This window comes from Athene noctua, chromosome 1 (genome assembly GCF_965140245.1).
Source record: "Athene noctua chromosome 1, bAthNoc1.hap1.1, whole genome shotgun sequence".
NCBI classification, from domain to species: Eukaryota; Metazoa; Chordata; class Aves; order Strigiformes; family Strigidae; genus Athene; species Athene noctua.
This window is the reverse complement of record NC_134037.1, coordinates 17,200,902-17,224,729: the sequence shown is the minus strand read 5'-3', so window position 1 is coordinate 17,224,729 and position 23,828 is coordinate 17,200,902. Positions and strand designations below refer to the sequence as shown.

At 38.6% G+C, this 23,828-nt stretch overlaps 1 protein-coding gene across 1 annotated transcript in view; it reads right to left on the bottom strand.

Moving 5' to 3' along the window:
* ROCK2 (Rho associated coiled-coil containing protein kinase 2) overlaps positions 1-23,572 on the bottom strand; it is a 94,567-nt gene extending 70,995 nt beyond the window's left edge. Inside the window, 1 exon segment of the mRNA XM_074895632.1 lies at positions 22,849-23,572. Within this exon segment, the coding sequence (XP_074751733.1) occupies positions 22,849-22,998 (150 nt within the window). The 5' untranslated portion in view covers positions 22,999-23,572.
* Between the last annotated feature and the right edge of the window lie 256 nt (positions 23,573-23,828).

Sequence of the window (23,828 nt, the reverse complement as noted above, 5' to 3'; positions counted from 1 at the left end):
AGAACCAGAATTCCCCACCCTATGCCAAGGAAGCCTTCAGAGCTGCTTCCTCTTCAGTATTTGCCAGCTCTTCCCCTCTACCTCATGGAAACATCTGCCAGTCTGAAAACTGCAAAGGGGAAGAAAAATAAATATCCCCAAGCCCACAGACAACTATTTTCAAAAGTAGGAGACTGTCCTTCAGCTACACATGAAGGCCAACACTGCCCTCAGAACAGAAGCTTTATCCTTATTTCTGATACAGAATTGTGTTTTAGTTGAATAAACATTATCTTTCTTTACCAAAATGCAGTTTACCAGAAATCAGAGTTGTTTGCTAGGATGTGCTGTTTTGCTTATCAATTTTACATTTACAGTTATGCTGTTCAATTAGTAAGAATGTTAATGAAGATATTAACACACTCCCTTTGTCATGAAGAAATATTTTTAAAATGAAAACTCTTACTACTACAATTTCAGATTTTATTGTGTTTAAAAAAGTACTAGATTAAAAAAAAATATGCTATGGGAAAATTAGAAGTAAGTTGAAGTCTTACCAGGAAGACATTTCCACAATTCTCCCAAGTTCTGAAGCTACCTATAAATTTGAAATCCAATCTTACTTTATAATATACATGGAAACCTGCAACCATGCTTTGCTATATATTCATTTTACCCTCTCAGTTGCTGCAATAAAGATTTTATGTGTGAAGTTAACAGTATGACATTTTCCTCTTTTAAAATGTTTAGGAAATTATAACCATACTTCATTTTAAAAATATGTTCCACTCACTACAGGAAGTAGTTGAACAAAGGCAGAATGGGGCACCTGCCCACCCCTGTGAACAGCTGTTCAAATGCTCTCCTCTAGTAAATACATGATTAGATGGGAAGTTTATTTAATTTCCTGATCTGCCTCAAATTTAAGGTACTACATAACACACAGCCATCTGCATGAGCTACTGTGTGAATGTTTGTGTGAAAAGCAGGAATTTTTTAACAATATTGCAGTGCCTTATAATTTATACAAACCATGCATATGTCAAACTTAAAACTCAAAGCATGATACCATATATTTGTTAAACTCTGACATTCGCAATAGAAAAAAGTGAAACTACACTCAGTGTAGCTGTGACAACGTAAATCACAATGCTCTACACAAACTCACTTTCTGACTACATAATTATGGCACACTGTAATTAACTGTATTCTTCCAGATAGCCCCAATCTTAGTAAACCAACTACCTCCTGTTAAATTTTCTCCTCCTGTTAAATTTTCTCACAGAGTTAAAAAAGAGGAAGTGTTCAGAGACCTTCAACAACCCCTCCAGAAGCCCTATGACATAGCCACCTACCATGTCCCACTAAAAGATCTAGGTCCTTCCTTGGACAGAAAAGGACTGAATGCACATTTTAAAGATAGAAGCATGAAGATCAATGGAGATTTATGTTGTGATTTTTTTTGGCAACTCAGAGGAACAGGAAGTACTGTCCCCATAAATGCAGAGGTAAGCTATTCTGTGCAGCGGGCATGAAAATGAGGCAAGTGCTTTTTCAACTTCCACTTTCAAACCAAGTTGCAGAAGCTCTTTATGCTACAGAAATAGTAAGTTCTTACTACTTCATGTTACAATAAGGCACTTCAGACAAGATTCACTTTATTTCTATTGAAGTCAGCAGAACCGTCTTACTTTAAGAATTTTTAAAAAGTGGTGCTTTGTCAGTAATACAATGTCAGAAGTAGTTATTTAATAAAGTCATGCTCCTGTGTTCCTCTCTTCTCCTGCTTTGCTTGGGGTTTCTCTCCTTGCTCCATCTCAGCTTGATTCCCAGACAAGATTTCACTCTCTCAAAACTGATCTTACATTATTTTCATAATTTGTTATTAACTGATCTTAATATGAAATGTTTGACCACGGTTATACATCTTCTTCAGAGTTGCAATGTCTTACTCAGACAACACATTTACAGCTTTTTTAACTCATCTTATCTACACAGTCCAGGTTGCCATGTAGTTTTTTCCTACAACTATTTTTTTTTGTTGCATGTGAAGAGATGTGCTGTATTAACAATGCATGCCGCTCTTCTCAATCAGATCACACAGTAGAAGACCTTTTCAAACTGTCCAACTGAAAAGACCACACACTTTCAAAGACTGGGACTTTTTAAGGAAAGTCAGCTTTTAAACAATAACTTTCAGAATTCTTTTCTTTACATTACAACAGTTCACCTGTTCTTTTTTCCCCTAGATGCACATACAGATCCGTGGAGGACACCAGGAATTTTTCCTTGAACTTAGTGCCTTCTTTAGATCGCTCTCTGAAGGATTTTCCCTTTTTCGTCTACTCAGGGGCAACAAACAATAGTCAAGCCTACTTCACAGCTGAACAACAGCACTCTACCAATTTCACAAAAGCAAAAAAATTCTAAGTAACTATTAATAACCATTTAGAAGGAGGTTCTGGAGGTCTATTGCATGGAACAATACTATCTCGGCTTTTCTGTGGAAGTATTACATTCATCACACAGTTTTAGTTAAATTGTAGCTTTATTATAAGCATTTAACTTCCATGTGCTTTAATGGGAATTTTTGTGTGAGCAAGACTACACAATGAAATTCAACAGAAGCACCCAATGTAGCTGAAAAATGCTATCAGTAAATTAGCAAATGTGTGATAGAAACGTTATTTAAGAGCACCTCAAAAACTTGACTGGGGAACAGAAGAGGGTCTAGCCTGGCACAATCTCCTAATGCACATCACTATATAAACTGCTGGGGCTTTAGAACACCAGCATCGACAGAGCGCCTGGGTGGCTAGAAGTTGCAGCTTTACATTTGTAGTGTTTATTTTCCATAATTTCTTTGGAATTAAGTCTTTAAGCTGTGTGGTACAGTTCCACCTCTTTAACATGGTATAGCTTTAAGCCAATTAAGCCTTTCATTAAAATGTTATGTAAATGAGAACATTAATACAAGCTCTCCCCTCTTACATATTCCCTCCCTAACATAGCATTAATAATAATGCACCTAAGAGTTTTATAAATAAAATCTATGCACTCTATCCCTCCTACACCACCTACCTCCAAGTCTCAATATCTCAAAATATCTGGCTTATATGAAACGAATCATAACAGATATTGGACACATTAACTATACAGAATGTATGAAAGTTGTTTTAAAAAATAAATAAATTTGAAACCTATGTCTAGACGTATTATAGTCTATTAAAATAATTTAAATGGGATTGTGTTAAAGGTAAAAGGAGAAAAAGCCTAGAAGTTGTCATGACTCTTGGAATACATGATGTAGTAGTTCCTTGCTACATCTTTTAACAAAGCCTGAAGGACTTCCACAAATAACAAATGCAAAAATGTTCAACTGTAAAATATGTTGGTAATTGCTTTAATTCACTGAAGAAAAATGATCAAAAGTAGTTTTCTGTGAGGAGTTCTGAGATGGAATTTAGTGAACAGCTTGTACTTCTCATTAACTGACCAATTCTGATAATTTTCAAATAAAGTTATCATTATATGGCATTCTAATATACATTCTGTATCAAAGACAAGTGTAAGACAACTTTCTGAAGGTTATTTCTTCCCATTTGTCCCAAACTGTATAAAACAGCCATTATATTGTTGACACTATCAAGAAGCATTTGAATAAAAACTGCAGAGAAATCAGAAGTTCATGCCTATGCTATAGTTCAGTGAAATGTGATATCCACAGCAGTTAAAATGGATGCCTCAAGAATTTACTCCACCTGACTCTTCCCAAAACAAACTTCGAAAGCAGGTTAACAATATTATTTGCTTCCAAAGATGTGTATGTTGCAGGCATCTAACAATGAGTAAATCAATTATAGCAACCCACAGTAATTTTCAGGGCCGCTGATTAACCAGTCAAGCAGCATATGTTTGCATATAGCAATGCAAAATTCAAGGTCTGAGGATGAAGTTCCAGGACAGTCTAAACCAGTCTCCCTGTCCCCCAAAACAAAAATCCCCACCCCTCCTTTGACTCAGCAGCAATCTCATCCTGAGCAAGCCAGTTTAGTGAGCTAAACTGGACAAGTCTTTTGCAGCTTTCATTTTTGGCCATTTAGCCCCTTAAACCTGCTCACTGCAGGGTCAGATAAGTAAAATAATCAGTGAAAAGGCAGCAAAAAGAATACAGCAACCAAGACAGATCAGTTAGATGCATGGGCAATTATTCCTGAGAAATTGTAATTTCATTCAAACTTGAAAAACTGAGAGGGGGAGAAAAGAAAATCCACCACTACAAAAAACTGTAAAGAACTTGTTTCTTTTATTCTACCAATACAGTTGCAATTGAGTGGAAGATGTATTAAGCCTTGAGAACTGATTGTTTCTGGTCATACTAATTGGTCTATTTTAAGGACAGAAAGTATTTTTGTAACTCTAAGAAAAATATGCTAAGCATACTATCAATAGTTACCGTTTATCTATAGAAAATGCTTTGCATTTTGCTGGTTATGGTTCACATCCAAGTGGACAGATAGATGTCTAAAATATGTAGGGAGTGTTTTGATCTTGAAAGAGTCATCCAGAAAGTTCATCCATTACTTTCTTACAAACAAAAAAGAAGACAAAATGTCAAAATAGTGAATACTTATATAAAACTGTTCAAGCATGAATACAGTACCTTCTTTTGCTTAGGAAATAGAGCAAGAAATTTAGAGAGAGTGAAAAAGAGGTAATTTGTAAGAAAGTCATATTTACATATTGCACAATGGTCACATTCAGCTGTAAATTAACACACACAGCTATATCAATATGTATATATTTTGGGAAAAGATTAATCACAAACTATTGTCATTTAAATAATTCTACTTTGAATTGATCCATACTCTACAGAGAAGTGGTAACATCACTTCATCTCTCCAAATAGTTTTAGTTTTTCATTCTATTTAAGACAATAGTTGTGACCTCTCTCATAAAAGTGTTGTTTGGATTTATATTAAGTAGTTTGAAAGAATGTTTATCCTGAGTATCTGCACTGTCAAGTTGAAAATCTCTTCCCTCCCTCCCCTTCAAAAAAACCCACCCTGCAAAAATCCAAACAAGACTTTTCCTTCTCAATTTCCTACCCCATTCTGAACATAAGTCTTAGTTATTCACTTATCTTAAATCTTGGCTGGAGTGCTGCCATACAATTTTATGGACATGAAGACTTCTGGAGCCTAGTCCTGCTGTACAAAACACTGCAGTATTCCTCCACAGCCAGACTAGTCATCTCAATACATTTGCCTTTGGCTTCTGTGGTTGATGTAGACTTTCAAGACTGATCTTGGCACTCCTTGAGAAACACTGTGTTCATGAACTGCACCTTACAGTATCAAGACATCGGAAAATCTCCCACCTGAAGATCTTCATCTATAATTATGTTCCTCTCGAGTAAAGAGGCTTTCTACAACAGATAAGTTTTATCATCTCTGTCTAGGAGTCTCAGCTTTTGAGAGCGTGGTCCAAAATTTGGGAATGAAATTCCACACAAATTAAGGATCACAAAAAAGCTCACCAACTTCTCCAGTGCAAGTTGCATTTCCTAGTCAGATGGTGCTTATTTGCTACAAGATGTCTCCAAATGTAATAGTTGAAGAAGCCAGCATAACAGCTTACAGAAAAGCAAGTCTCATTCCCCAAACTCTAAAGACAAGGAGAGATTGCAGGAGCTCTGAGGGCAGCCAGCCCCACAAGTCTGAGACAGACTAGTTTTCTTTACTTATGACAAGCTCATTTTTAAAATGCATTTCATAACACTGAAGTGTGTTCTTTCAACTACATTTGAAGTTTGTTGCAGAAAGTTTCTCTTACGTACGATAAAGAGGTTAGAAGTTACCACAATTACTTATAAAAAAAAGAGGTAAGCAAATACTATCATTTAGCTCAAAATTGCAAAATATATTTATTCTTTAAAGATGGCCTGTGTGCATATGGAGAGAAAAGGGAGAAAAAGATATAATAGCTGGTTATTATTTGACAGTTTGGGTTGAAGTTGCTTTTCAAAGACTAGCTTAATTACGGTAGTGCAGCTCACACTAAGATGAGCAAACTGTATATACAGCTGAAGTGATTTTCACTAAATGATTTGCAAAATGAGATGAACAGGACAGAACTGCTGTCAGTATCACCTGATTAAACCTACTGAAAAGCTCAGAGGAAAGAAAAGTAATATATATATATATTTCCTCACTAAAAACATTGAAAAATACTTTTTATGATTGTTTCTAGTGTTACATATTTATCAAAGTGGATGAATATCTCAGAAAATAAATCATTACTTAAATAATCATGGGGGATATGAAGGGTAACACATTTTTTGTAACTACTCGAGTCATGCACATGAAACAGATCTCTGGCCAAAATTCACTTTCATTAATACCAAGAAATACTAACTTCCAAATACACATACATATATGCATAACAAGACACACTGTAGCTCCTACCAGTGATCTCAAAGAAAAGCCTACAGTAGCATGGAAAACGTTCAATGTCTTGAAGAAAAATAATAAAAAATGTTTTATCAACCTGTTTGTATTCAAAGATGTCATAAGTCAGTAACTTTTAATTCTGTGATTTTTCATCACAGTGGCACAGCTGCAATCATTGCAGTTACACTCCAAGTTCCACCCAGATATTCTAGCAACAGAACAAAACATCTGGAGTCTGGGGAAAAAAAAAAAAAAAAGAAAAAAAAATCATCACTGGGCCCAGGTCATCTGCCCTTTCCTCTTCCTCCAATTATTCCTCTGTAAGGCATACAAAACTCACTTTAAAATCACAATGAAATACTTGAGAAAGAAGGAGTGGAATTCCACAGAAATAAGTTGAACGTATTACTAAATTTCACATAAGGTAATCTGTTTGGCTTCAGAGCAGTAATGACTAAGCTCAGAGATCTACATGCTAACAAAACACACGTTCAAACATCAGTCTAAGATGTCAGGAATCCACTTAAACAAAGCATATTTTTATTAGGAAACAGACTTTTTCTCAACTGAAATGGCTCCATGTTGCTTTAAGATGAGAACATTAAAATGAAGTGGATACAACAAGTATCTTACATATCAAAGAGACAACCAAAAAAATTTACACAGTCACTAGAAACAACCACCAAATCCGCAACCCTCTAGACTAAAACAAGCTCATGTCTAACACTGGGCCTGTTTATTTGATTTACTAAAATGTTTTAAGCTAAACATGCCTGTAATTGCTTGTAAAACTGCACCCTAATAATAATTCTGAATAACACTCCCCCCACCACAAAGTGTCTTTCAAAAGACTCTCAGGAATCCACCTCTCTAGGATCCATTTCACTTTCATGATTTGTTAAATAATAATAAAAAAAATCCTAGTCTAGCTATCTAATCTGTTTATCTTGGGAAAGGAATTTATAATAAAACAGAGATATAAGACAACATCCCCACTGTGACAGAGAATCTGCACAGTATAACAATACAGATTTTGGATTTGCTGTATTTGATTTTTCACATTAGTGTTGCCAAAAAAAGAACTTCTATGAAAATAACTGACTACTACCATTCCCTGGGATACATACTTCTCTGAAAGAAAATTTCTTTTATCATGCCTGACCAGGAGATCCATTATCTACAAAAAGTGATCCCGTCTTCATGGTTCCTGCACTCTAATGGTGAAAAAATAGTTTTTGTATCACACTCAATCTGTTATCAAAACAGGGTTCTCAATTGCTTAATATCAGACTACAAATACGAAACAAACTGAACATAAAACTGTCATGACACTGCAAGTATCCATTGCTTCCATAAATCCTGTTTGACATAGTTTCATAAGATTTTCAGACAAAGAATCAAGAATACCAATTCCAGTTGTAACTCCAGTAAACTTATCAGCCTGTTCCTTCACATGAACCTCATGAGGTTCAACAAGGACAAGTACAATGTCCTACACCTGGACTGGGGCGATCCCCAACAGCAATACAGACTGAAGGATGGCAGGATTGAGCGCAGCCCTGACAAGAACAACTTGAGGGTACTGGTGGATGAAAAGCTGTGTATGACCCAGCAATATGCTCCTGAAGCCCAGAAAGCCAATCACATCCTGGGCTGCATCAAGAGAAGTGTGACCAGCAGGTCAATGTAGGTGATTCTCCCCCTCTACTCTGCTCTGGTGAGACCCCACCTGCAGTGCTGTGTCCAGCTCTGAGGCCCTCAACATAAGGACATGGACCTGCTCAAGCAGGTCCAGAGGAGGCCAGGAAGATGATGACTGAGGAGCTGGAGCATCTCCCTTATGCAGACAGGATGAGAAAGCTGGGGTTGTCCAGCCTGGAGAAGGCTCCAGGGAGACCTAATTGAAGCCTTTTAATACTTAAAGGGGGCTTATAAGAAAGACTGAGAGAGATTTTTTACCGGCACCTGTAGTGACAGGACAAGGGGTAACATTTTTAAACTGAGAGTAGATTTAGACTGGACATAAGGAGAAATTTTTTAGTGAGGGTAGTGAGACACTGCAGGTTGCTCAGACAGATTGTGGAAGCTCCCTCCTTGGAAAAGTTCAAAGTCAGGTTGGATGGGGCTTTGAGCAATGTGATCTAGTGGACAATGGCCCTGCCCATGGCAGGGGGGTTGGACTACATGATTTTAAAGGTCCCTTCCAAGCCAAACCCTTCTGCAGTTCTGAAAGACTTCTGGTATCAGTACTGAAAAAGTCTACATAAATGATCAGCTATTTTCTTAATAATTTGTAAATGGTATCCATCATTAGAAATATTGTTTTTCTTTTACCAACTGTAAAAGTAAATGTTTATTTTCTGTGGAACCTTCAGTATCGTTTTATCTGTGATTAAAATACCTGCATCTCCATTAACAACCCTTTTATTCTTTAAACTTAAAATAAACTTGATTCAATATAACACTACGGATATAGTTGATGGTGTTGCCCTGATGTGAGGATATGAAAACAGAAAACACTGCATAAGTATAAAGTCAAATTAGTATCTGTATAATTTAATCTAGTCAGGTATCAAAGCAGACTGCACTGATATCACTCTGCTTTGTGCCGGTGTAACATAATGTACATATTGGATATGGAGCAATAGTAACATACACTAAGAACAACTTCCAAATAAAGCCCTGGCAGCTAAGACCTCAAATCATTTTGGCATTTCTTATGTTGATGGATTCCATTATTTTCAGAAGAAAATTTGAGCCAGTATTCAAAACGAACTTGTTTACACATACACAATCCTGTTTTTTTCCTAAAAACAACAGATTAAAGCAACAGACAGGCTACAGTACAAAAAACAGGTTTAAGTTACCTGAATTCAAACATAAACAAGTACTAATAGGAACTGGCCTGTTTCAAGTTTCTTTACAAAAACAAACCTTTCCAGTTTCTACAACTTCCTCTGTACATAGGCTAGTAACATGGTGTGCTATTACCCCATTACTTTCTTACATAGGTCTGAATGTAACAGAACTTATTTCACCCTTTTATTCATTTCTCTTTTAAGTTTATATTAGCAGATTCTAGCTGAAGTGAAGTTCTCTGCAATTTTTAAAACAGCTACAGAATTTGCACAGCAGTACATGGAACTTCGTTCTTGTCGCTTTCCTCAAGGTTTCATTACCAACACTGTGGTAGGACACAGATAATGGCCTGCATTTGAAAAAAGTAGGCTGCGTATTTTAATTAATAAACAAACCATCCATCTGAAACTAGTTCTTTGAGGAAAGGAGATACACTGGATTTTTTAGTTTGTTTTGAATGGGTTTAGGATTGTGGGTTGTTTTTTTTAAAATGTCACAGCAGTAGTTACCATTGTGTTCTTCAAATCTGACGGGATTAACTGGGAAAATGATTCAGGTTAGTTTTAATCCAGATTAGTTACTCAAGTCAATTCACAATACACCAGCACAAACATTTGCGTCACCATCAAGGTGGTGTCCCATGCAAGCAGGTGGAGCTGCTTCTTTAACTGATAGTGAAACTATTTGTGGAACTCTGTTAGCCATTTGTTTTTAAATGGATCCATACAGCTAAGGGAGAATAACACAGGTTAAAAAGTTTCTGAGATCACTCAGGCTCAGTTTCCTATACTGAAAATCTTCTGCCTTCTTCAGATTTCTGAACATTTATTGCTCTAAAATTAAAAGCTGCTGTGTATCTCCCTTCAACAGTGTACAGTTTTACTGGTTCATATACACACTCTTGGAAGATAAATATATTTTTGTTAAATATAAAAATACTTGTTTGTAACTATCTTTAATGACTGAGGCCCTTAAATAAATACAAAACTATACACACCTTTTTTTTCTAAAAAAAACAAAAATTTTTAAATCTATACTATTAAGGAATAATCCAGAAAACCTTATTTCAGTTATCAAGACCACCATGTCTATTCCTCTTCTAAACATGCTACTCCTGAGGCAGAAAAGCCAAATTGGCTCCATTAATATCTGCACATACATACCACTGAGAATGCATGTCTGTCCTCTGTTGTGCCCACCTCTTTAGAAATAAAAGGTTCACCTTTGTTGTATCTTCCTTCTGAGCATTATAGGCTACCTGAAAATAGCGAGGCTAGTCTTAATTACTGCTGTATTTACCTCCACACTGCAGACTGCAGTTGTCTGACCCAAGATCATACTCGCCTATTTAGTAAACTTGCATCTGCAAAAATCTCATCTTTCTGTTTCTAGAAGGCATTCAGAAACAGATACTGCATCCTACAGAATTTTAAGGTTTCCCTAATCCCCCAATTACTCATCGATCTTAAATGGATGATGACAGAGCTTATCTGAAAAGACAGAAAGACATTCTAAAGGTCTTTGTCTATGGCTGATAGAGATCTTCACAAAGGAACTCACATCCTCAGGAACTTTGGTCTCAATCCGACAATTAAGTACCTTGTATCTTTAGAATTACAAGACTATTTCTCAGTTTTTTCAAGATAAAGCTATTACTAGGAAAGACTCCTAGGCACTGTAAAACTTAAAACAGTATAAAAATTTTCTTCCAGTACCTTTGCAAGGCAAGGTGGTATTACCTTCATGCATTTGGGCAGTGAAATGTTGCCTTAATCATAACGTCACTTAACAGAAGACATGCACGTCTGCCTTTAAAATAGTTAAACTGCAATTCTATCAGAATTTGTTTACATATTGATATTAAAAATATCAGCTGAAATTATGGTAGCTAAAAGGAATTTTAACATTGAAGTGTATTTTTCAGTTTATTTAGCTTGTGTTTATTCCAACATGATCAGTTTCCCCTTTCTGTGCAAATTTGTCTTCGGAATACAAAGAATAAAAAAACATGACTGTGAAACAAAAATATGGCAAGAAATTCAGGGCTAAGTGAATATCCCAAGTTACTTGGGAGAACAAAGCAAAAGAGAGAATAGATTTCAAGTTTATTATGGTTCTACAAGTGGAAAAGTTTCCCCATAGATAACAACTTAATGCTTTTGAAAATTTCCTTACTTCAGCAACAAGCAATTCTGACACTCAAACACTATCTCACCTTTCCATTAGACCTGAGCAGACCAATTCCCACAAGAATCATCTGAATCAGTTCTTTCCCCAAGGAATCACAGTTTTTATATTTGAAGGAAAAACTCCTATACGTCAAGATCAACAGGGTCATAAGAGGTGTATGCACTTGGCTAAATACTGTGGGGGAGAAGAAAAGTTATATATGTCTCTTGTAAGAGTATTGTGGCACACATCATATATATATATATATATACACACACACACATATACAGAGCACTGATTCATGAACTAACTAGAAACAGGCCAGCCACACTGGTAGTGCTGTGGCAAGTACAGCAAGCAGAGACTATTACCATCTGTCTACTAAAGCAACATTTAAATCTGGGGGAAAAAAAAGTCCTTACATCAACAAAAAGCAGTTTATCTGTTTTACCTACATCATTTAAGTAAGAGCATGACCCTAATGTTACAGGCTCTTCCATACAAAGTTGTGTCTCTGACTCCGATTTCTTGCCATTCCTTACCACCCTTCATGGAAAACCTGCTATACACACCTCGCTGTCCAAGGGAGTTCAAACATACAAAAAAGTTAATTATGGAATAGAGCTACATCCATTTACTCAAAGACCAGCATTTTCAGAAAGTGAACATGGGAATAAGACCAGATAATTGGAGTTGCATTATTTCAGATTAAAAGATCTCCTGCTTGTACTTTACTACCTCTTCCTCTGCTGCAAGAACGGCAATCAGAATTTCACCATGGTATTTCTTAGCCTGTTCTGTCACACTGTGTCTAATCTAGCAATTAAGTCAAAACCAGCAGAATAATCAGCAATTTATGCTTAAAATGAACCTTGACAATGCTCAGGATGAATGACGGTTTCCAAGACCACATCTGTAGCAGCAAGTGAAAACAACAGCAGCACCTGAGTCCCTGTGTGAGACCTCCATTCCCCACGCCGTAACCACAGCAATGCTTTTGGAAGACTGCAGGCTAGGAACTTAACACTGAGGACAGGACAATGGCATGGCAGGACCCTGACACTGGTTTACTGTTATAGATACAGACATAGAATACAGTGATATTTTACTTTCATGACTATTTTGCACAGAATCAAACACAAAAAAATTTTATGAATCTCTCATGATCTGTGTGTACTTTCAGCATCAGTAATCCTACAATATTACAGTGTCAAGCATGTTTGTGTCTTCCCCCGCCTCACTCCCCTTACATTTTAGGAGACAGTCCAATAGTGGAAAGATTTCATACGTTAGAAAATAAATCAAGACATGATGGCAGTAAAAACAATACCAATTCCACAATTCAGAAAATTACTTGGGGTATAAAACCAAAAATAATTTCCACGTGCCAAGAAAGGAGTCCAATCACATGGCAGCCTCCTCTGATATTTATGATCTAGAAATTAAGCTTGAAATAAAAATGTAACAAAAAAGTTTTACCTTGGAATAAGATGTGTATAAGACTTTTCTTCAATCCTGCTTTCTACATACTACAAGAAGTGAAAACAGCTTACACAAAATGCTATTCCTCTTACTCCCTCACATGCAGCATCCATTTGATGTAACATGTCGACAAACAGAAATAATGTCATTGTACATTGCTTGGCTTTGAATTAATAAAAAAGTACTTGGATGGCAAGTATACTAAAATTTCAGCAATTTACATCCAAGTTGGAAAGATACACTGTGAATCTTCCCTCATAAATTTAGGTGGTGGGATTTCAAAATGTGAATGTCGTATGACTAAACACATTTTCAACAATACAGTCTAACCAAAATGTACCATACTGCATAGAAAACGTAAAATAAACTCTACAGTTAGGCTCAGCATTGTCTCTGGCTTTTTAATTCAGTGAAGCAAGTCCTACAGTAGAGTCATATAAAATAAATCTACAACTTTCCTCAATAATGAACAATGCCATACATACAGAATTGGCTTTAAAGTTACATTTTCCATTTTTAATTTGCCAAATTTTGGCAATGGTGTTTTCACAGGTAGAGAGGGGACAGTTGGAACTTCTGAGGAAGAAATTTTTTCACTTGAGAAACACTGCAGGGCACAGATGGGAAAAAAACACTTGTATTTCTTCTAAAAAAAATGAAGAGCACTGAAAGTTTATTATGACACTTAAATTGCCTTTCTTCAGAGGCAGCCAACCATTAAAATAGATGAAGTGATTCACACCTCTGTTTCAGGCACTTCTGTTTCAGGCTTCTACACGCAGGAACCATTCTTCATAATACTGTCCATATTTAGAGGTTTTCTTCATCATCCTAACAGTTAGAAATTATTTTCAAAACAGAGTAGCTCGATGCCTACAATTAAAAGGACCAGGACATGCAGCTTGTATTAGTATATTATTTTGTATATATTTATCTTTTAATTTAAGCTTAAAATATTCCCAAAACAATAAACACTAGGCACACAGAAAACAGTGTTCCTGCTACCTTATTTTCTGCTACATTCAGGTTTTGCCACCAGAATTTTGATACCCAGAGTTCTGCTCATCCCAAGCCTCACTGGCATAAATGCCATCATTTCCAGAGTCAATACAAAACCTTCAGTTCTGGGGAGATGAACAGTGGGGAAAGACATAGGGATGGGGATTAAGGAAAATAAATAAAAAATTAAAATGAAGCACATTTCATAAAACTGAAGCAATTTATTCATAGTAATACTGTACAGTGAATTTGACAGCAATTAAAAAAAACAGAGTCTTACAAAACTTTCCAATTTAGTAATAGCAATTTTTATCTTGAAAACGCACTTATTTTTAGCTTTCCCCATCAGATCTATAGATTAGTTCAGGTGCATATAATACCAGCATGGATGCAACTCATCTTTAACAAAATTGCTAACTACTTCGTACGCACAGAGAAAAATATTAAACACAGAATAATGTTTAAATTACTAGTAGTAGCTGCAATACAATAATAAACTGTCAGTACCTCCTTGCCATGTGAGTAAACCAAGTAGTTGTTTTCAGTCATTTTTCATATGAAAGAATAAGTGTTTTTTTAAAAAGGGGGGGGGCAGAAGAGTACTTTACAATCCAGGCTTATACACCCTAAAGAGGTCACTAAATTGACTAGGCCAAGAAATAAAAACTATAGCTTAATGCCTAAGTGGGTTGAATTTTACTGTTGGAGGAAGAGGTCCTGAGACGTTCACTAACGGAAACAGGTTGTGCATGCATACAGCTGGCATTAGAAAGGTTTTCATTATTCACTAAACCAACAGCTTTCAACACGGTATTATTTCCCGCTCTTCTCCATTTTCTTGTGCTAGAGGGAATTACTCTATTCCTAAGGTGAAAAACTTCATGCTTATTCTATCAAGAAGTTTAAAAATTCCACAAAAAAAGAATTCAGAAGTCAAGTATGGTTATAAAATCGTGTAAGATGGGTAGAAACAATTTTAGTAACCCTGTAACATCTTATATCTACTTACTGCACATATTAGAAGTCTACCACAGTATACACTTTCCTGCATACCAGATGGGGCTAAAAGTAATTTACAAATAAAAACCTGTGTCCTATACATGCAACAAATGACAAGGCTTGTCTACGTAACCTTGTACTCAACATAATCAGCACTAAACTGAAAATGGAGACCACACAAACCAGTTTCAGAAACCACAGGGAAAACCAGTTTTAAACTAGTTTCCGTATGAAATAGAACATTTTCATAGCACAGGCAAGCCAAATGACAGTATAACCCTTGACCAAAATCTGTGCTATTACAGCTTTTAGACTACAGTGGATTTATCAACGCAGCACTCTTCATTTTGAAAAATCTCTTTGAAGGTATGTACATGTTTCTAGACATTCTTTCAATCATATTTCTGACCTCCCTATCAGATCCTTATGTCACAGTATAAGGTTTTATTTATGTAACATGATGCAATCTATCCGCTGACCTGAACATCAAGGAGAAAAATGAAATGAAAAATACAGTGTCCATCAAGTTGTACAGTAGCAACAAACACAAGTAGATGAGGTTTTTCAAATTCACAGTTCATTCAATAAAAAGTAATTTCCAAGGAACATCCAAAGGTATTTCTCTGTATCTATGCCATACTAGAGTAAATCTAAGCTGCTGAGAGAGCAATGTTTGATACTTAATCAACAACTAAGCTACAGACTTTGGACAACTACCTATAACAGCAGAGACAGACACGAACAAAGAACAACGATGCGTTACAGCCTTTGAATAGCAATCAAGATTTCAGTTAAACTTTAAACACCATTCTGAAGAAAGTGTGGAACTTCAGCATTTTTCCCTTCCAGTTATTTATTTACTTGGTAATAGTAACAGTCAACATTATTTGTTTTCAGATTTAAAAAAAATAATGAAAAGAATATTTGGTAAAGATCAGCTTTTCTTTTTTCATGGTTCAAGTATTCTTTCATGTCTGTATGCGACCTCCTCTTCATTTCCTCCTGAAGAAAAGTATAAAACAAATTCTTCTGTTTGGATGAGTCACCCAAACTTTATCCTGCTTTATGCAGGATCCTGTTATTCTGTACTTTAAATACAGACTAATAAAATCAGTACCCATGATTTAGAACAGTCAAGAGGCAATAAAGCAACCACTTGGTTATCTGAATCCTCAATGCTCAGAATTAAACATGTTGACATAAAGTTTTCTTGTGATCACCATTTTTATATCACATAAGTTCATTGTAAATATTAAATTCTTCTCCAGTACAGGCTAAAAAAAAAGCTTCATCATCTGTATTTCATATATTTGGAAACGAAGCAAGATTTGTCTGATGACAAGCAGCGCTAGTACTGAACTAGGACTCGGACCCTTCTGCATGCCATCCTTTTTATTTCCCTCTGCCTGTACCATCTGAACAGCACTGTCCTACTACTAAAAATGAACAATGATATGACTATGGCATTAAATTAGCAATGCCACACACTAAGTTCAAAACTCAGCAGTCTCTATCTGGGCACATGGAAAACTCAAATTATATGTGCTTGGTGACTGTTTGCGAAAGATTTAACTTAGGTAAATTGTTCTACATAAAATTACTGGAAGACAAACATAATGAAAAAACACTTGCATGTGGCACCCAGATTGTTTTTCTTCGCACGTCTATCACCTTCCAGATCCTACAACAACTGAAGCAGAGACTGAACAAGAGGGATATTTCACAAAGTGATGAAGAAATTTGGATCCATCCCTTCATGGAAAACAAAACAACTAAACTCCATGTTATTTCACATGAGAAAAAAAGCCCCCTCCCTCAACAGCTGTAATCATAGGAGATGAACACAGAAAAACAAAAGCTAAGTCCACACCACATAAACAACTGTTACTAATTGAGACTATCCAACCTAGTGAAAGTTGGACAAAATTCACAGAATCACAATCTTCCAAATATAGAGCCTCTGCACATTAGGTGGTGACCAAATCACTGTTTTAAGCATACGGTCTTAAAGCTTTTATTAGCAGGTAATTAATATAATGTTCCAAAATAAGAATGCAAGTGACACTTCACCTGCACTACAGAAGGTTACATGTCACTGCCTGCGAAGATGCACCACGGTAGCAGTCAAGCACAGTAGGCATAGCTTCAGAACTGAGCACTACATTCAACTTTCTGTTTACATAGCGGAATACTCATTAAATTAAGTTTATTACTAGCAAAAGCTGCCAATATAAACATAGTATTCTTGTTCTTAACCAATGGGATGTACCAAGAAAAAAGTATTTTAAATAAATTTGTTACCAGAAACTTTTGGTGCTTTTCACTAACAGTTAAAACAACCTAGGACACAATACAGCATCCCCCCCTCCACCCAAAAAACACCCTTATGGGTTATAAAACCATATATATTTTTAAAAAAATAATTTTCCATTATGTAAAACTCTACTAACAAGTTTCAGTGACTTTCATCCTTAAAATCCAAGGTCAGCTCGTCTGTGGCAGTGATATAATTCCAGTCATATTTTGTAGATCAAACACTGGCAAGAAATCATCAACTGATAGCTGCAGAGATTGGTTACTGTGGTATCATTTTTTTTCAATTAGGCAGCTTTTGTTATGGATTGCTTCACTAGACAAATAGCCAAATGCTTTGGCATTACTCTGCCATTAGTTGAAAACTGAAAATGTACTTTTAATCAGCATTTGCACACACTCCCCAACTGACACTGAGGCTACTAATATTTGGAAGAGTTCCTGTATTTTTACTCCATCATGTATAAAGCAGAAAAGAGCTGTGCTGATTTGATAGCATGGCTGTCTTTTTTTTTTTTTTTTCTTTTTCCCTGAAGCTGTTAGAGACTGAACAACTAAAGGATACCAATGACCCGCTCTGCCATCTGATCAATACAGGTGAAATACTGGGAGTGAACATTCCTCTTGTGAATACACACACAAAATCCACACACATCTCACATGGCAGTAAAAGTATTAAAGCTGAGTATACTGGCTTTTCTCCTTTCTTAAACTAAAAATGAAATGCTTTAATCCTAGCATAGAATAAAACAATATAAGAACACATAAAACTGTCAGAAAACAGAAATGTCCTTTTCCAGTTAACTATATTGCTATATATAAATCCATCACATTTGAACAATGAACAAAAGACAATTCTGTTTCTTTAAAGCTTATCTTTTTCAACTCTGAAGTAGATGTTCTGAAATTACAGATCAAAAATAGAAATATAGAGTCAGAAGCTAAAGAGAGAAATAACAGCACAAGAACTATAATAAACAAGAAAAAATACTTTCTTTAAGAACAGAGAATCATTTGGCCTTTCGACTACTTACTGGGCAATTAATTTCAGATCAGATCCCACTAACTGCTGCGTTTTCAGCTCTTCCCTGTGCTTGCTGGCTCAAATTAACACAACAGATTGTTCTTACTGATTCAGAACTATGTGGCAACAAATTTAGGAAAATGAGATCACTTTCATATTAAATATACAACCTTCATATTAAATACGAAGCACTTTCAAAGCTCATAAGACAAAAATCCTGCAAAGGGATACGCGAGTGTCACCCACGATGACCTGGAGGCCCTTTATTAACAGAACTCGGGCTGGTGATCTGCTAAATTAACACTCTTTGTATGAAGTTGGTATCTATCCAGTTGATGAGATTGCTGTGGACAGATGGGTGCAACAGCTCAGAGTCACAGCTGTATCTGCAACCCACTTTTTGTTAGGAGTAAAATTCTAGGGCCTCGATGGCAAGGATCAACATCTATTCATGTTCAAACTAGTATAAATACAGTTTACCTGACAGCTGTATTTTAACAAAGAAAGAAATAGCAAATTACTGCAGTTCTGGTTTAATTTTTGGTTTTGTTTATTTTTTTAAAGCATATATATTCCGAAACAGTTAAGCACCCTCCATTTCTTAGTCCACCATGAATGCATTACCAGTCTGCCTAATAAAAGTTTTAAGAACTCCTTCTTTCAAAGGCTGACACAACCATAGCAAAGCAGGCAGAAGATACTTAACACTCTACATCTCTAGCATAATGTCAAGGTTTAAACTTAACACTAAAATCCTAAGGCTTGCACTGAACAAGACCAAGGGCTGACACCAGTTTATTTCTCTAGGCAACTGCATTCGACTTGCAGCTCCAGCAAAACAGATCAGGCAGACAACTGCAGGGAGGAGGATGATAAAATTTATCAGAGCTGTTCGTCACCACCATAAAACTCCAAGTCGAGTTCAGCATGTGCTGAAGTGATACAATTACACATGGCAAGGAAGTGGAGGTCTGGATTAGTTTTACACAGCCTACATTGACCTGTCCGCTCTAGTTTTAGAACACATTAAATCTTCAGCTAACACTTACCAGTGCACCCTTAAATAACACGTATTTAATACTACATGAAATAACTCAGTTAATACTTTAGATAGAGCATATATGCAAAAACATAAATACACAAATGACTTTGAGAACTGTTAAGCTCTTCTTAAATGTAGCAGTGAACTAGGAACTATTCAGTAGGAATGTATTTATAGAAGTGTTTCTTATAGATCACCCAAGGTCAAATACCATTAAACGCTATCATCAATGTGTACATGCAGTACACATAAAAATGTCACTTTGTTAAATTAGCAGATGACACAAAGTGGTAGAAGAGTAAATAATACGAATACAGTAGTTCTACAAAGTGATCTGCACAATCCAACAGTAATACACAAACCAGGTTTTCATAACCACCAATGCAATGTTATATGACCAAAAAGCGTAAGAGACTATATCAAGGCTATGACAATAAAAAAGTTATTTATCTTAGCATAGGTAACCTAACACGGGCTTTCAACATGATACATGAGAAAAAGACATTCAGTGGATGTCTAAAGAAGGTTGCAAAAACCACTTCCCTTTGTAAATGTCTTTGCTGAAACCTACCATGGAACAATGTATACAATTCTAGCATTGCCATTTTCATCTCTTTATCAGATCAAAACCAGAAGAAATCCAGCAGGTGCAGGCTATGCATTTGAACCATGCTAATGAGTAGAAAGTCCACTGTAATTACTTTTTTTTTTAATTTAGCAGAAAAAGGATGGTGATAACCATGTTGCACATTCCAATTTACATTTTTTAAAAATTTTGACTTCATAACTAACTACCAGGACAAACTAAATAGCGAGTGACACCTGTGAATTGTCAGCATGTCTTCTTCAAAGATGTATTTTAATCAAGCACAAATGATCATGCTCCAACAGGCATAAATAGACAAATGTTAAGCATACAGTATAGCAAAAATCACAGTAGAAAATCTAACAATCTCTCCCGAGCCCCAAAGGGGGATGGGAGGAAAATAATCAGTCAATGTATTTGGCCTCATAGATTCTCCTGCTGAAGAAATCGATGGATGTGGTCAGCCATCCTGTGGTCAGGAAGGTACATAAAGAAAGTCTCTTCTAATTCAAAGCCACTGAATAAATTATCTCTTGATAGGCAGTGGAATTGGTATCTAGAGAAAGACAGCTTATTACCTCAGCTTTTCACATCTTTCAAATTTGCAGCATGTGTTGTAGATTAACAGTTACTTTTTTGCTTTTTACGGCTTCCCAAAAATAAAGTATGCACACAAAATGCAGAATAGCAGCTGTTTATGACTTTTTACAGTGTAAGGAAATGAATTCCATTTTGAATTCCATTCCACGTTTTTAGTTTTGGTTATGTTATTTTTGGAGGATGAAATAGTGGCATTCCAGCTAGTCTTTTTAAGACATTTTCCCCAACTCTTAGTTTCTGTTGCCGTATTTCTACTTTTAACTGAAAACACATTTCCACTTATGATCATTTACACTGAAAGTGAGCTGTTTAGTAAACAAGAAAATTTTGCAATTTGAATACGATGTTTTCATACTCAAGACTGCATAGCAGAATGCCAGTTCAAAATTAATGTCAAATAGCATTTAAAAAAAAATATACCAAAGCCCAAAAGAAAAAGCTTTTAGGGGAAATCTGTTGCAAATTTCCTAAATAAGAATAATAATAACTAACATGATGTAGTTTGTTATTTCATACACAGACATGTAGAATGCACAAGCTAGTATATTTGTCTGATTAGCATTATATTTTACTTGCTGTTAATTTTTTTAACAGTACTTACACAGAGAGTGCAGAAAACAAAGTGATGACCCTTACCATAAAAAAATATGCATTTACAATCCAGCTAACACTCTCCCACTGGTTTGCTAATTTGTCCAATGTATTACATGAAGTGGTCTATATTGTCAGAATACAAAACAACACAAAAAATCGAGTGCTAAGCAGCCCAGTCTCAATTTTGCAATTAGAATTTCTCTTCAGAAACAAAACGGGTTTTAGTGTACCTAATCTATGTCCAAGGCAGGGGAGGTGAGAGAATAAAAGAAACACACTGTTGAGTATGAAAGCAGAGAGTGTGAAAAAGTCTGCTGGGGTTAAGTATTAATCTGATGCATTTTTCAGAACGACTGTACTATTTTTAACTGCTCTTTTTTGGCCACAGGTCAAAGTTTTCCTAGCAAAATACCAAAGTGAAAATGCCGGGAGCGAAGCCCAGAGGCAGCTCTCTTTGCTGTGGCCTAGGCAAAAACTTATCTGAATCCAGTTAGATGTGTAGCACTGTTTCCCACTCCCCTTCATTGACTACTATGGCTGTCATTATGCCTCTGAACATCTATGAGAGGAGTAATACAGTGCTAAAGCCTCGAGAACATTTTTCAGATGTTATAGGAAATTCCTATATTCTCCACACAGCACAGGCATACATACTGTTCAGTCAGTTCCTGTATTTTTGGCCAAACAGAACTGAGTCATTTGAAAGCAGAAAAAAAAAAAAAAAAAAGACTCAGTGTAAGTGCCTTGAGCAACTCTTGGAAAGGCTGGGATTTTCTCTCCCCCCCCCCTTTTCTGTTCCTTATAACTGGGACACACTGGAAATCTTGGGACAGATTGAAAATGGAAGGTTTGAAGACCTTTCAGTTCAGTTTTAAAAAAAGTAAAATAATAATAATAATAATGACTCCCTCTCACTGCCTTTCCAGAGTTTGGATGTTTTAAATGGGGAAATATAACTCCCATCCCACTCCTTCCTGAGGGCATGGATTTCTTACTAAAGGAAATTATATTTCATACGCTCACACAGAAAAATTCTATTTGAAATAGGAGACAGACGAATCAATTTGCCCCAATGGAAAATAAACGTGACCCCACAGGACCCCCGTTATATTTCTCCCTTAGGCGTGTCCTTTTTCTGAATTATTTTCACACCGCACAGAAAACCTCAACTTTACCAGAGGACGGCTTTACAGGGGGTCCAAAGGACGGGCACTGGGGCCTAGCAGCACACACAAAAGCAGGTACTTGGGGAACCGACACGTTATGATTACGAGGCGCGAAAGTAAACGGTGTAAACGATGCTGAGAGGAAAGAGAAAAGAAAAAAAGGCGCTTTTCTCCCCAGGGTCAGATCTTTCCAGAGACACTTCTGTTTCCCCTAAATATGCTGTACTTAAACGGAGAGGGCTCGCTCTCGGCTCACGGCGCGGACCCCCACTACCCGCCTCCCCCCCCCAAAACAGCCCCCGAGGGCCGAGGCCCGCTCCCCGCCCCCTCCGCGCCCGGCGGGGCCTCCGCTCAGGTGCCCGGGTGCCCCTCGCCGGCGCCCGGCCGGGGGCGAGGGGAGACGCGCCCCCCACCCCGGGAAGGGCCCTTCGTCCTCCCCCAGGGAAGCTCCTCCGGGACGCGGGAGCCCTTTCCTTCCTGCCGGCCTTCCTTCCCCCTCCCGCCCGCCCGCGGCGAGGGCAGCGCTCCCTTTGTTACCCCGCCGAGCGCTTTTCCCCGCGGCGCGGCGCGGCCGCCCCCCTCACCAGCAGGCTCTCCACGTTGACCGGCGAGCGCGGGTCGCGGATCATGGACTCCAGCTTCCTCTGGCGGCCCTCGAGCATCCCCGCCGCCGGCTCCAGCGCCTCCGCCGTGAGGGGAGCCGCCGACATCTTCACCGCCGGCTGCTGGCTCATCCTCCGGCCCGCCTAGCGGCGGCGGCACACCGTCCCCCGCCGCCGGGAGGAGGGGACTGAGCGGGGTCGCCCGGCGGGCCGGCCCGGGGCCTAGCGCGGCGGAGAGGCCGGGGGAAGGGCGGGGGCCGCGGCGAGGCGGTAGCAGAGGGCAGCGCGGGGCCGCTGGCCGCCTCGCGGCCGCCCGGGCATGAAGGGCGCGGGGAAGCGGCCGCTGCTCCGCCCGGGCGCTGGGAGAGGGAGGGGAGGGGAGAGGTGGGTGGGAGGGAGAGCGGGAGGGAGGGAGCGCTTCCCGCCGTGCCCCCGCCTCTCCCCCTGCTCGGGGCGTCCCTCAGCGGGCGCCGGCTCACTGCCCGCTCCCCGCCGCCGGCCGGGCCATCGCACCGGCCAAGCGCCCGCTCCGGGGGCGGAGGGAGGCGGGGAGGGAAGGGGAGGGCGGCCGCCGCGGAGCGGGGCTCAGACTCTGGTTCCCTCTCCTCCGCCTCGTCTGCTGCTCGGCCGGGAGCCGCGATCCCCGCCGGCCTCGCCCCGCCGCTCACTCCATGCCGCGGCCGCCGCCCGGCCGCTGTGCGCTGCTAACGCCGCTGCTAACGCCGCCGCTGCGCCCGCCCCCGGCCCGGCCCGGCCCGGCCTCCTCCTCCCCCGGCCCGCGCGGCGGAGGCGGCGTCCCTTACCCACAAGGCCTCGCTGCGAGCGGCGGCGCATAGCTCAGCGCTCGCTCACCGCCTAACTATAACCCTGAGCTCAGCGGCCCGCGGCCGGGGAGCCCGGGGCCGCCCCTCCGCGCCCAGCCCGCCGCCCGGCCGCAGCACTGAGGCGACCTCCCGGCTTTG